The following is a 14,173-nucleotide window of genomic DNA, read 5'->3' as shown; positions in this document are numbered from 1 at the left end:
GGGCTCAGGGGAGACCTTCTTGCTGTCTACAACTACCTGAAGGGAGGTTGTAGCCAGGTGGGAGTTGGTCTCTTCTCTCAAGCAACCAGCACCAGAACAAGAGGACACAGTCTCAAGCTGTGCCAGGGGAAGTTTAGGCTGGAGGTGGGGAGAAAGTTCTTCTTCACAGAGAGAGTCATTTGCCATTGGAATGTGCTGCCCAGGGAGGTGGTGGAGTCACCATCACTGGAGGTGTTCAAGAGGGGATTGGATGTGGCACTTGGTGCCATGGTCTAGTCATGAGGTCTGTGGTGACAGGTTGGACTTGAAGATCTTTGAGGTCTCTTCCAATCTCGGTGATACTGTGATGAACCACCACTGGGATGGGCTATGAGACAATTTGTTTTTGAAGGCTTAATACAGTTCAGAGCAATTAATTAACATCCCTCCTCCTTCACAGCACATCCAGTTCCAAATTAACTCTGAGTTTTAAGTTTTTCTTGGAGTCAAACCTGTACCATTTTCCCCTCCTACCAGACTTCCCAGATGTGATGGGTTAAGGCAGACTCCCTGCCCACCACAGGCAAAAATAACGACTCAGACAAAGGGATTGCAAAAGTGCTGGAAAGTTGAAATGAAAGTGGTGAATGGTTACAGAGAGCCAGAAGCACACTGACAAAAGAGATCCCAAAGCAGACCCAGAAACATCCCATCCCCACCTGAGGGTACACTCAAGACCCCCAGGGCTCCTTCTTCCCCCACCTCCCACTCCACTGCTAGTCTCAGCTGGCCAGATCTGAGACTGCCCGTTCCCCCACCATTGGGCCTAGCCTGGCCCAGGCCAGGAGACATAGAATACATAGAATAAACCAGGTTGGAAGAGACCTTCAAGATCATTGCATCCAACCCATCAACCAATCCAACACCACCTAAACAACTAACCCATGGCACCAAGCACCCCATCAAGTCTTCTCCTGAACACCTCCAGTGATGGTGACTCCACCACCTCCCCAGGCAGCCCATTCCAATGGGCAATCACTCTCTCTGTATAGAACTTTTTCCTAACACCCAGCCTGAACCTCCCCTGGCGCAGCCTGAGACTGTGTCCTCTTGTTCTGGTACTGGCTGCCTGGGAGAAGAGACCAACATCCGCCTGTCTACAACCTCCCTTCAGGTAGTTGTAGAGAGCAATAAGGTCACCCCTGAGTCTCCTCTTCTCCAGGCTAAGCAACCCCAGCTCCCTCAGCCTCTCCTCGTAGGGCTTATGTTCCAAACCCCTCACCAACTTTGTTGCTCTTCTCTGGACTTGTTCCAGCAAGTCAACATCCTTCCCCCAGCAAGTCAACATCTCCCCCAGTTACCAGGTGGTGGCGAGGGAAGAAAGAGGAAGTGCCAGACCCCGCGCTGGACCTTATGGCAGTGCAGAGAATTGTGGCAGGCAATACCTGGTTTCCTGTGTCCGCCCCTCTGGGCTGGATTTCTGGACACAGGAAGCAGAGGGCACCCAGTCCAAACTACTACACCAGAACTACTGTGAATATCAGAGAGAATTTGTATTTGTGCCCCCAGACATTCTAGAGGTGAAATACTCATTTCACTATTCAAGTGTTTTATGACAACTTTGACAAGAACTCTCTTTTTTCACTCATCAAATTTCCCACTTCTTTTATATGATAATGAATGATCACATAAAATGCAATTTAGAGCACTTAACCCTACAAAGGGAAAAGGTTAGTTTGAAAAGTGGGCAGATATTCTGTCCATCACAGCTGTGCAGTTTCTTCCTACAAAGCTTTGATAAAGACCTCTCTGGAAGAGAGAATGCATCAGGAAGGTATCAATACCAGAAACAAACAAACATTACACACATTGTTGATGGCATGCAGAAAAGCAGGGCTAGCCAAAATTTCAGTTTAAACAGGAAATTCTCTGTCTGGTCTAGGTGTGCAGAAATGTCCAAGGATGTGAAGTCACAAGCTGGCAGACATAATATAACCCTGAGAGAGAAAACCAGCAAGATGGAGAGAGGCAGGGAGAGGCACAGTGGGGTTTCTGCAAAACATATGGGCATGGGAGTCGGTGCACAGCACATAGAACACACAACAGGGGAAAGGGCTCAGAGTCCCTTTAACCCCTTGTAAACCCATGTTTGACTAAACTTCTAAGAAAGCAGAAAACTTCTAAGAAAGCAACTTCTAAGAAAACAGAAAGGGACCTGGGGGTGCTGATTGACAACTGCCTGAACATGAGCCAGCAGAGTGCCCAGGTGGCCAAGAAGGCCAATGGCATCCTGGCCTGCATCAAGAATAGTGTGGCCAGCAGGAGCAGGGAAGTCATTGTGCCCTGTACTCTGCATTGGTTAGGCCACACCTTGAGTCCTGTGTCCAGTTCTGGGCCCCTCAGTTTAAGAAGGACATTGAGACACTTGAAGGTGTCCAGAGAAGGGCAACAAGGCTGGGGAGAGGCCTTGAGCACAGCCCTGTGAGGAGAGGCTGAGGGAGCTGGGATCTTTGAGGTCTTTTCCAACCCTGTTGATTCTATGATTCTATGATACTGAGTGCAGCCAAGTATACATCAGCTGCCACACTAGTTAGAATGTGACATGCTTTTAATTTAAAGCACAGGTGATCAAAAAGTTCATCTCTGGCAGAGCCCAAAAAAGCTTGAAAGCTCCAGTTAAAGTATTTGTGACAAGGATTAATATTCCTTTTCTTTTTGTACACCCACTGACCTAAGAAATAGATGACATTTGTTAACAGCAAAGAGTTTGCCATCAAGCAACCTGATAGCTGTTTGATTTGACTGGATAAGCTCTGATCAATATCAGATTTACAGACACACTCTTATATAATTAAAAAGAATCAGAAAGGCATCCTGTGTGAACACAAGCTATTATGGGTAGCATTGCTGCATTCCCCCAGAGAAAATGCATCCCAATCAATTTCAGCCTCTTCAGAAAGCAGAGAGCAATACACTACCATGTCTGGAAGTAAGTTTCCAGGTTTTCTTTTTCACCTGGAAGACAGCAAAATGCTGAAACTATTAGGACTCAAATCCCTGCCTTGCAGAAACCCTCAAAGAAAAATATTTACTTTGCATTTAAAAATTGTTTCCTACCCAGACCGGAATAAAGTTATAGGATGTCAAAGACAAGTCTGAAACTGTTGGAACAGGACCCTAACACAGATTACCCAATGCTGCATCTCCAGCCGCTTTGTTGAGACTCAAACATGGTTGTAATAAGTAAAGATTCCAACCCCCCAACAAACTTACACTGGTTTTATTTACTCCTCCTGCAAGCTTCCTTCCAGGGCTTGGTCATCACGAAAGTGCAACATCACTAGACAAAACAAAGCTCCCCCCACATACACAACACTTAACACAGGGGTTTTTTACGCACCGCAGCACTGCTGGTGTTACTACAGACTTCTTACAGGAAAAGGCTGAGCCAGTCACTACCACAGCTCACCACTAAGGAATGCCAGTAATGTGCTTACAGTGCTGCAGGCTTCAAACAGAATCCTCCTTCCCATGGACTGGCAACACAGGCCAGTAACATCCAACTGCTCCTTGGGCATACCCAGGCAAAACTGCCCTCCACTGTGCTGCTCTGTTTGAAGGGTTTATGTGCAGTAAGATCACAGTGTCACAGTATCACAAAGGTCCTCAAAGGACCTCAAAGATCATGAAGTCCAGCCTGTCACCACAGACCTCATGACTAAACCATGGCACCAAGTGCCACATCCAATCCCCTCTTGAACACCTCCAGGGATGGGGACTCCACCACCTCCCTGGGCAGCACATTCCAATGGCCAACGACTCTCTCAGTGAAGAACTTTCTCCTCACCTCCAGCCTAAACTTCCCCTGGCGCAGCTTGAGACTGTGTCCTCTTGTTCTGGTGCTGGATGCCTGGAAGAAGAGACCAACCCCCACCTGGCTACAACCTCCCTTCAAGTAGTTGTAGAGAGCAATAAGGTCTCCCCCGAGCCTCCTCTTCTCCAGGCTAAGCAACCCCAGCTCCCTCAGCCTCTCCTCACAGGGCTGTGCTCAAGGCCTCTCCCCAGCCTTGTTGCCCTTCTCTGGACACCTTCAAGTGTCTCAATGTCCTTCTTAAACTGAGGGGCCCACAACTGGACACAGGACTCAAGGTGTGACCTAACCAATGCAGAGTACAGGGCACAATGACTTCCCTGCTCCTGCTGGCCACACTATTCTTGATGCAGGCCAGGATGCTATTGGCCTTCTTGGCCCCCTGGGCACACTGCTGGCTCATGTTCAGGCAGCTGTCAATCAGCACCCCCAGGTCCCTTTCTGTTTGGCAGCTCTCCAGCCACTCTGATGCCAGTCTGTAGCTCTGCATGAGGTTGCTGTGATGATTGAATCCCCATCCCTGGTGCTGTTTAAAGAGCACCAGACATAGTAGAGTTAGTAACAGTTGGCTCTTAAAGACCTTTCCCAGCCAAAGCAGTTCTATGGTTTATGATTCTACAGACATGCCTTTCAGAACATGTATTATTATCTTTCAGCAACATAGTTTAGAATTCCAAACTGGCAGAGTTAACACTCTTGTTTAGATTACAACTTTTTGGTGTCCATGAATCTGTATTATACCAAAAACCCCCAAACAGTTATGTTTTAAGCACTTGGCAATAATTGCCATTGAATGAGCCAAAGGAGGCAAATAAAAAGCTGCCTTTATTATGAACTGATTTTGCAAGGAATTGGCAGTTTGCAGCTGTGAGGGAAAGGCAAGAGGCAGAGGAACCAAGAAAAGCCAGAAAGGGCCAGGAAGCTGGGTGAAGGGTCTAGAGATCTTATGAGGAGCACCTGAGGGAACTGACATTGTTTAATCAGGAGAAAAGGAGGGTGAGGGGAGACCTTGCACCATACAGCTCCTGAAAAGGAGGCTGGAGGGAGGTGAGGGATTGGTCTCTTCTCCCTAGTAGCAAGTGACAGGGCAAGTGGAAAGGGCCTCAAGTTGTGCCAGTTGAGGTTTAAATTGGATGTTAGGAAAACTTTTTCCCCCCACTGGGCTTGTCAAGGCCTGGACCAGGCTATCCACAGCAATGGTTGGAGCTGCCACCCCTGGAGGAGTTTAGAAGTCATGGAGAGGTGGTGCTAAGGGATAGGGTTGTGACCTGGCAGTGTTGAGTAAATGGTTGGACTCTATGATCTTAAAGTTCCTTTCCAACCAAAACAATTGCATGACTCAAGAAATACTTTAGTTTTTTTCCACTCCTCAACAAGCATGGCCCTGCAGATCTGTAAGTTTCCCAGATAACTAAAGCTGTTCTGCAAATTGCCAGCAAAACCTTCAGTTGATTTTAATGTGGATTGGATTTTAAGCTTAGCACACCTTGTTACAAACGAGCTCAGTATTCTGTTAGTCTGGCACACAAATCCTTTTAACAAACAGTCTTTCAGTATTGATGGGAATGTGAACCTATGCATTAGCAATCACAGAATGTTGGAGGTTGGAAGGGACCTCCAGAGATTGAGTCCAGCCCCCTGCCAAAAGCAGGATCACCTAAGGTAGTCTGCACAGGGGTACATCCAGGCAGGTTTTGAAAGTCTCCAGAGAAGGACCCAATCAAAATCTCTAAGTTTTTCATTGTTTCTGTTGCTCTAACTCCTTTACAGGAACTCAAACACTAAACTTTCCAATACATTCTATTCCATTTCTCACTCTACAAGGGCTGCTTATATCAGGAGTCTAGCAAAACTCACCTAACTCCTTTTTCCTTTGCAGGGCACTTGATTAATGTAGTGGCATCAGTTACGTCTCTACAATACTCCCAAAAGTTAAGAATCAGGCAATGAGAAGAATGTGGCTTGTGACACATCTCTTTATTGATGGGGTTTTGGTTTTTAGTTGTAGGAATGCAAGTAAAAGCAACTTCAGAGAGAAATGTGGAGCTAGCTAGCTAGTATGAGAGAGGCTTAGCTCTTAAAACTCCACAGAACTTTCCTGGGAAATGCACTCATGTGAACTACAGCTACAAAAACCCCCAGGAGCTGTAGAAAAGAGACAATTTGAAAACCCATCCTTATCTTTTAAAATATGGATTTCAAACACAAATTGCAGTACTGTCTCTGAGAACCAAAATTCACCTGCAATACAACTTCCAATCCACAGAAGGGAAGAGTCCCATCTGCTTTCCTTGCAACTCTGATTATTTCTGGGCAAAGAGTGAGGATTAGCAAATATTTTTTTGCCCAAGGCAAAAGAATGGAGTTTGTGTTGCAAAGACTGGATATCCTTTGCTCTGTAATTGAATTAACTACCAACAGATTTTTCCAAAGTAAACCAGATCTGCTGCAAATCAGCCCCACAATGCCACACCGAAGTGACACAGCTCAGCCTGCATCAACATTTCTGTTGCAAGTTATATTCAAACACTCAATATTTCAACAAGGACAAGCTTTAGCCTCTGTCTAGCTTTGGTACAAAAAGAAACCCTTTTTTCTGGCTAAACCAGTTTTGCCTCTGATCTTCACACTACACACACCCCCCCAAAGAAACATGCAGATTTCTGATGCCAAAGCCTATTGTTTTGAGAAAGGTTTCAGAACATTGGTGGACAAGTTTTTCATCTACTGATAATTTTATGGGAACAATGGAAAAGACAAGGAGCAGTGACTGCAAGTTACTCCTGGGGAGATTACAACTGAACTCCAGAAGAACATTTTTCAGCATGAGAAGAGTTAGACATCAGAATAATCGCCCAAGAGAAGTGGATTCCCTTACACTGGTCAGTTTTGAGACTCAGCTTGCCAGGGTGCTAGACCATCTCATTTAAACTGCACTATCACCTAGAAAGGTTGGACCAGATGATCCTTGGGGGCCCTTCCAACCTGGCATTCTGCAATTCTGTGAACAACGACATGGCAAATTTGGTTTTGGAAACAATTCTGAATGAGTGAATTACTGTGAATAAAGACTCTCCTGGATACACTTTCATAGAGAAATTGCATCTCACATGACACAGATTGAGTAAGACCTCAAGACATTTGAAAATGTCTATAAAATGGCCTCAGCTACCAGACCAGGGTGGGCTGGTAGAGCAGAAAGACAAGCATCCAAATTTATATGTCCATCTCCACTTTAAAACACAACTGAATCCCCTAGGAACTGCATATTCCTGCCAATAACTTGTAGCAGCTGAAGCTGTCAGCTGGTTCTCAGGTACGTTTCTAAACCTTACAGGGAGTGCACCTTCAGTGCTGTGAGCTGCCAGTTATTACCTATCACATTTACTTTTCCTATGAAAATCACTATTTGGACAACTGAATTACTTTACCAAAGGAGTTTTAACAAGTGATTTGGGGATAACTGTACTATTATCTTCTTATGAAAGTAAGATGCTTCTGGAGAACATTGTCTTTTGTCTTTCTGAATTTTACTATAGTGCTGGTGAATTAGGTTCAGAGTCAGACCCCTAAAAACCAGACCTTAAGGATCTATTTTAAAGCTATGTAATTCTACTTAGGCTGATGTATTCCAGTTTTCTTTAACCACTGATGCTAAGAGAGTTAAGGAGATAGCTGATTTGTTTAATAAACTGTGGGTGGGAAGGAAGCAGCTGTCACAGGAACTGCCATTACTGTTACGGCTGTTTCTGTGAAACATAGAATACATAGAATAAACCAGGTTGGAAGAGACCTTCAAGATCATCACGCCCAACCCATCAACCAATCCAACACCACCTAAACATCTAACCCATGGCACCAAGCACCCCATCAAGTCTCCTCCTGAACACCTTCAATGATGGTGACTCCACCACCTCCCCAGGCAGCCCATTCCAATGTGCAATCACTCCTTCTGTATAGAACTTTTTCCTAACATCCAGCCTGAACCTCCCCTGGTGCAGCCTGAGACTGTGTCCTCTTGTTCTGGTGCTGGCTGCCTGGGAGAAGAGACCAACCTCTGCCTGTCTACAACCTCCCTTCAGGTAGTTGTAGAGAGCAATAAGGTCACCCCTGAGTCTCCTCTTCTCCAGGCTAAGCAACCCCAGCTCCCTCAGCCTCTCCTGGTAGGACTTGTGTTCCAAGCCCCTCACCAACTTTGTTGCTCTTCTCTGGACTCGTTCCAGCAAGTCAACCTCCTTCCTAACACCCATAAAAGTATGCAAACCCAAGTTTCTTAACAGAAAGAAGATACTATTACAATGTTAGCAGCAAAGCAGCATCATTTCCTGTAGTTTCAGTTCTGTCAAACACCCAATATCGATGCAAGGAAATCCACATGCATCCAACCACCTGCTTTGCAAACACCATTCCCAGAATTAGTGTATGTAAAGAAGTCATCTTCTAGCATTTCACAGCATCTTTGTGGACTCTTTTCTTCCTCAAGTAAAATCACCAAGAGTATGTCATAAGTAAATTTCTCTTCTAAACTGCATTCATTGTAATTCACTTACTGGAAGTTTAGGTTTGTTTCTTTACTTGCTTTTCCCTTCTCCATTCAGACACCAGCACACAATTGTTACTTTTTTCCAGTGGCTTTTATAATCACACTAGTTCTGTCAGATTTTGCTGCCTGCCCATATCCCTGCATTTAATTTAAAATAACTGCAGGTTTGAGCTATCCAAGTTAGGGTTCTCAAACACTGGAATAAGCTCCCCAGGGAGGTGGTTGAATCCTCACCCCTGGAGATGTTTCAAAGGTGCAGATGTGGTGCTGAGGGACACGGTTTAGCACCAGAGCAGGCAGAGTTAGATAATGATTGGACTTGATTATCTTAAGGGTCTTTTCCAACCGAAACAATTCTATGATTCCAAGTGCCCCGTGCACAACCTCTCTCCAACATTTCTTCTCCGAAGTTCAGTTGTCTTTCCCATTACATCACTTAAGTTCGCTTCACTCATTCTTCTCTTTTTCTTGCAACGGCATGTGGAACATGCTTCCATATACACCGAAACTCGTTAGGATCAGAAGAGCAGAGTAACGCTGCAAAACCGATTTGCAGCAACACCTAGAAACAAGCAGCACAGACCGAGACCTCACACAACCCATTTAACACGCCAATGTTTTGATGATGCACTACGTACACCGTTGAACATAAGTCAGATAGGTTTGAGCCAGCTGTTGAGCGCCTGCTGCGGTCGCAACACCCAGCCGGGCAATGCGAGGTTAGCCCGCGGGGACTCGTTACCGCCTGCGGGGCCAGCGCAGCGGGGAGTGCAGCCCCTCTGCCCGCCCGGGCCTCGCCGCCGCCGCTCCAGCCCGGCACCGGCCGCTGCTTCTGATGCGACGATGCAAAGCAGAGCTGCGCGCAGCGCCGGGCAGCCCCAGCCCGCAGTTTCAACGCAAGACACCGCCTACCCGAAACCGCGCCCGTCGGCCCAAAGGTGGCAACCCGACGGGGAACGCCGCACCGGGCCACCCTTACCGAGATGCGGGACCGGGCCGGAGACAGCCCCACAAACACAGCGGAGCCCCGGCCACGCGCGGCCCCGTCACCCCCGGGCCCTTCTCACCTGCAGCTGGCCGGGACACCCCTGCCCCTCGAGCGCTCCATCGCCAACCAGTCCGGCCCCGCCGCTCCCCTTGGCAACGGAACTCGATGCCGAAGCGCGGCGACACGGGCCGGAGGCAAGGCAGGCTGCCCGCCCATTGGCCAGGCCGCCTCGGCGGGGCGGGCCCAGCCCCGAACATGCGCAAAGCCAATCCCGCCACAGGCCGGGCCCGCTGCCTTCCCGCGCTTGCCTGCGGGCGCGCAGCACTGACAGACCGCGTAAGAAGTCACCGAGAGAAAGCTCCTTGCAGAGCCGCCCATTCCCCAGGGAAACCCAACCCCACCTACCCTCATACCCAAAGAAACACCCCGGCACGCCTCTGCGGTGTTTCTGAGGAGAATCAGCCAGCTGTTTCAGGGTTTATAGCTTAAACAATCTTCTCTTCGTCCTTGAAGGTAACATTACCTATTTGGATGCATCTTTGAAGAGAATAAAATTATTGCTCCCACGACATCAGAGGTTAGCCTGCCTCCTTGAGAGCTCGAGGTTTGCTTTCACCAGTACATCGGCAGCACTCAGCCTTCCTCTCTCCTGCAGGTATCTCCTCAGATGAGGTCGCTGCCTCCAGGTCACCTTTACCCCATACTCGCGCTCAGGAGTATCTGTAACCAGCACCGCTGCCGACTCCCCTCTCCCACGGGGGTCAATACCAAATGTCAGCTCATTTTCTGGATGCCAGACATGGCTGCTTTGTTTTGGCAGAGTGCTGATGCATTGCTGGTTCCTTATGGAAGGCACCTCTGGAATCGCTATACCTGCTGGACTAAGCACTTCCAGCTCCACAGGTTGGGAAGCAGGTAACAAAAGTATTTCTCCAGAGGTCTCCTGACTGTGCACCTGGATGCTGGCTTTTGTTGCTCTCCCTTTGTTGGCGTGGCTGTTGGAGCACTGTTTGCTCTTCCTTGAGCAATTTGGATAATTTGCTAGGGGGACTGCAAATCCTTCTGGAGTCTCAAAAGTTAAAGGGAGAAATTTGCAGGCTACAGTTTTTTGACAAGCTCCTCCTGCATGAAGTAAACTGTGGCTGGAATTCCTGGACTGGGTTTTGTGAGGACCACAGTGCTGCTTCTGGCGTCCTTTCAACACCACTGACTTGGTTGTTTCAAACTGTGGGCAGACCTGAAAGGAAAGAAAAATACAAACAGTTTTCTCCAGACAAAGGAATTCTGGTTCTATGCTCCTACCTATCCCATTTTTCTCCCAATGCGTTCATCAAGTGGGTAATCTGGTACATGGCAAAGCAAATCTGTTATTAATCAGGCTACTAAGCAGGAGTCACCTCTGAGCTTCAACATCTTGTTCTCTGAAGAGTGACTGGGATGCAAGTGAGCTACTCTGGCAAATTACAAAGAACTAAACATTTGACTTCTATAGGAGTAGACAACTGTTGGAATTTTCTTTAACTCTTACAGGTTTCAGACATTTCAGAGCTGGATCCTGTTTCTTTATGTCTCAGTGAACTACATCCTCAGTACCCCCAAACAGATAGAGGTTGAACTGAGAGCAATACAAAATCATTTGAAGGATGTCCACTTAGCCCCAATGTACTTCCTGAAAGCATCTTTGCTATCACCTCTGTATTCTGAAGTAACAGATCACCCAAAAGCCACTTCTAAAATTGGTTTTCTATAGAAGATGGTCAAAGCTTATATATTTATTTCTATGTATTTCCCTGAAAGACTCTGAACTCTAACACAAAACCTGTCAATCCTTCTACTACAGTATCCTTTACCTGAGCATCAACAAGAGTCAGGCTCTGTTTCATGCCATTTGTTTTTCCCTAGAGCACACTAAACTGGGTTCTAGCTATGTTAGCTACAGATCCCTTTCAGCATTCCTAAATTACTATATAATCCCTCCAAAACCCCCAGGTGATCTGCTGTACAGCTGAACTGTTTGAATGTAAAGCCTTCATGCAGGAGAAGAGAAATGAGCACAGGTGAACCACTGACCAAATTTGAGGATAACAACTCCCTGGCTTGCACAGGATTACAGACTGGTAAGGGTTGGAAGGGACATCCAAAGATCATTTAGTCCAACACCCCTGATAAAGCAGGTTTCCCTAGATCAGGTTGAACACGAGCACATTCTGGCAGGCTTTGAAAGTCTCCAGTCCAGGAGAGTGGGAAGAAAGTGGAGTCCAGGAGACTTAACCTCTCTGGGCAGCCTTTTCAGTGCTCCAGCACCCTTAAATGAAGTTTTTTCCTTATACATAGGTGGAATTTCCTGTGTTCTAGTTTGTGCTTATTGCCCTTTGACCCAACCTCACTCTCTTGACACCTGCCCTTTAGATACTGATAAAGTCCCCTCTTAGTCTGCTCTTTTCCAGGCTGAACAGCCCCAGTCTCAGCCTCTCCTTATCAGAGAGATGCTCCAGCCCCCTCCATCTTTGTGGCTCTCCATTGGACTCTCTCCAGTAGTTTACAGTTTTTCTTCACCTTGGTAGCCTAGAACTGGACACAATACTCCAGATGAGGCCTCAGCAGAACAGAGGGGAAAAACAGTAGAGGGAAAGAGAACCTCCCTCAATTTGCTGGTCACACTCCTCTTAATGCAATTTTAGGGAACATGTATGATAGACTTCACCAATGCAGGAGCCTAGCAGTCAGTAAGAAGAGGGCAGCCAAAAATCAGTTGCCACTGAAACAAGTTACAAACCTGCCAGGATTTTCAATGGAAAAGTACCCAAGAGTTTCAGTAATGATGACTTCAAATAAATTTCAGAACCATTGTACGTTTGAAATTAAAGAGAGAAATACCAGTGTGGATATTTCCACCTCTTCCAGACAAAAAGAATGCTTATTCACACCAGTTATTTCACTGTTTCAGAAGCCATAGAGCTAATTGCCTCAAGTGTATAAAAAAAAAAATCATTAAAGATGAAAAAAATCAAACATCTTGTGCTTCAAGGTTAAGGCAGCACAAAAATAACTCCAGGTCACCAGAAACAAAGGAATGTTTCATGCAGGTTTGAAACCACACTTACTGAGCCTGCCTTCTGAAGAGCAGAGCATCAAGCAGCAATAATCCTTAAGCAGAACTCCCCTAGGTGATGGCTACTGTTGTATAGGAACAGTCTGTAGCACCTTTTTGCTCCAAAGAGGGGGGGAAAAAAAATAATCTTTAAATTTCATCATGTAAGGAGTAGCTTAGAATGCTGCAACAGTCCCTGGAATATTTTTCAGTCCAGAGCCCATCAGATGTGAAGTGATACAGAGAAAAGCTATTCAAAACACACAGAAGAGAGGGCAGGTTAGGACAAATAATCCCAAACTGAAAGCAAATCCTCTCTAAATTTGGCAGTGTCAGGGTTAAACAAAATGTCTAACACTTCAAAATGTAACATTTGGTGTCTAGAAGTTATTTCAAGCAGCAAGCAAATAAAAACCCCTCCACCTAATGTTTATTATGTGTGCAGTTTTCAGTTGCCATAGAAAAGTTTTCCTTGTAAGAACTAGTTTTTCAAAAGACAAATAGTCATACTAATCAGTACACACCACATGCAAAAGGTTTTATGTATTCAAGTAACCAAGACCTCAGTGATTGTAGTTAGAATGTGCAGCAACTCAACAGCACTTATGTTTTAAGCAGCTACAATGAATGCAGGTCTGTACTACTAATTCAGTATCCAGAACAGATGCTTTCTGCGGAGACATACAGGAGAAAACTCCAAACCAGTTGCTGTGGCACACAAAGGGAAAGAATAAGCTGTACCCACCCAGTCAGCCGAGGTGTTCTGATCTACAGGTTTTGTAGGAACAGGCCTTGGATTCTTAGCTGAGGGCAGAGCAGTCTCGGAGCAACGGACGGGTCCCTCTCGTGGCCTCTCAAGGAATACCAGCTCTGCCCTCGGCACCTTGTGGATACGTTTCTTCTTTGGAGGCATCAACAGATTCGGTAAACCCGCTTTGAAACCTCATGATGCTTGCTAGAGAAAGTGGAAAGCACCCCAAGGAGATGCTAAAGGGGTCTCAAATCTGTAAAAGGCAAATGAATGGTCTTGAAGACAAGTTTATTTGGGAACCTCAGATCCCCTAACACATTTGTGCAGCAGGATGGCATTCACAGTGCACACACACTTCTCAGAGAATCATAGAATCAATAAGGTTAGAAAAGACCTCTAAGATCATCAAGTCCAACCTGTCAACCCAACACCTCATGACTACTAAACCATGGCTTCAAGTGCCACATCCTGGCCTGCATCAGGAACAGTGTGGCCAGCAGGGACAGGGAGGTTATTCTGCCCCTGTACACTGCACTGGTTAGGCCGCACCTCGAGTACTGTGTCCAGTTCTGGGCCCCCCAGTTTAGGAAGGAGGTTGACTTGCTGGAGCGTGTCTAGAGAAGGGCAACAAAGCTGGGGAGGGGTTTGGAACACAGCCCTGTGAGGAGAGGCTGAGGGAGCTGGGGTTGCTTAGCCTGGAGAGGAAGAGACTCAGGGGGTGACCTTACTGCCCTCTACAACTACCTGAGGGAGGTTGTAGATAGGCAGATGTTGGTCTCTTCTCCCAGGCAACCAGCACCAGAACAAAAGGACACAGTCTCAGGCTGCACCAGGGGAGGTTCAGGCTGGAGGTTAGGAAGAAGTTCTATACAGAGAGAGTGATTGCCCATTGGAATGGGCTGCCCAGGGAGGTGGTGGAGTCACCATCACTGGAGATGTTCAGGAGGAGA

The 14,173-nt window shown here is 46.6% G+C and overlaps 2 protein-coding genes across 2 annotated transcripts in view; both read right to left on the bottom strand.

The window, feature by feature from the left end:
* Positions 1-9,591, bottom strand: part of TULP3 (TUB like protein 3) — a 33,279-nt gene extending 23,688 nt beyond the window's left edge. Inside the window, exon 1 of the mRNA XM_054163448.1 lies at positions 9,461-9,591. Within this exon, the coding sequence (XP_054019423.1) occupies positions 9,461-9,501 (41 nt within the window). The 5' untranslated portion in view covers positions 9,502-9,591. The remainder of the gene's footprint in view (positions 1-9,460) is intronic.
* Positions 9,592-9,910: 319 nt separating this feature from the next.
* Positions 9,911-13,447, bottom strand: RHNO1 (RAD9-HUS1-RAD1 interacting nuclear orphan 1). Its single transcript, XM_009896668.2, has 2 exons — positions 13,218-13,447; positions 9,911-10,618 (listed from the first exon to the last, which is right to left on the bottom strand). The coding sequence occupies exons 1-2, from the start codon at positions 13,383-13,385 to the stop codon at positions 9,953-9,955; spliced, it is 834 nt and encodes a 277-aa protein (XP_009894970.2). The 5' UTR covers positions 13,386-13,447; the 3' UTR covers positions 9,911-9,952.
* Positions 13,448-14,173: the final 726 nt, after the last annotated feature.

Source organism: Dryobates pubescens, chromosome 8, assembly GCF_014839835.1.
Source record: "Dryobates pubescens isolate bDryPub1 chromosome 8, bDryPub1.pri, whole genome shotgun sequence".
In the NCBI taxonomy this organism is placed as follows: domain Eukaryota; kingdom Metazoa; phylum Chordata; class Aves; order Piciformes; family Picidae; genus Dryobates; species Dryobates pubescens.
The sequence above is the reverse complement of the archived record's forward strand: the minus strand, read 5'-3'. Positions and strand labels throughout refer to the sequence as shown.

What these genes read in the sequence shown, in the direction of transcription:
- RHNO1 (XM_009896668.2), bottom strand. Translation starts at nt 13,385, where the DNA reads ATGCCTCCAAAGAAGAAACGTATCCACAAGGTGCCGAGGGCAGAGCTG. An exon ending in AGAACACCTCGGCTGACTGG is followed by an intron (nt 10,619 to 13,217) that starts GTGGGTACAGCT and finishes CTTTCCTTTCAG; the next exon opens with GTCTGCCCACAGTTTGAAAC.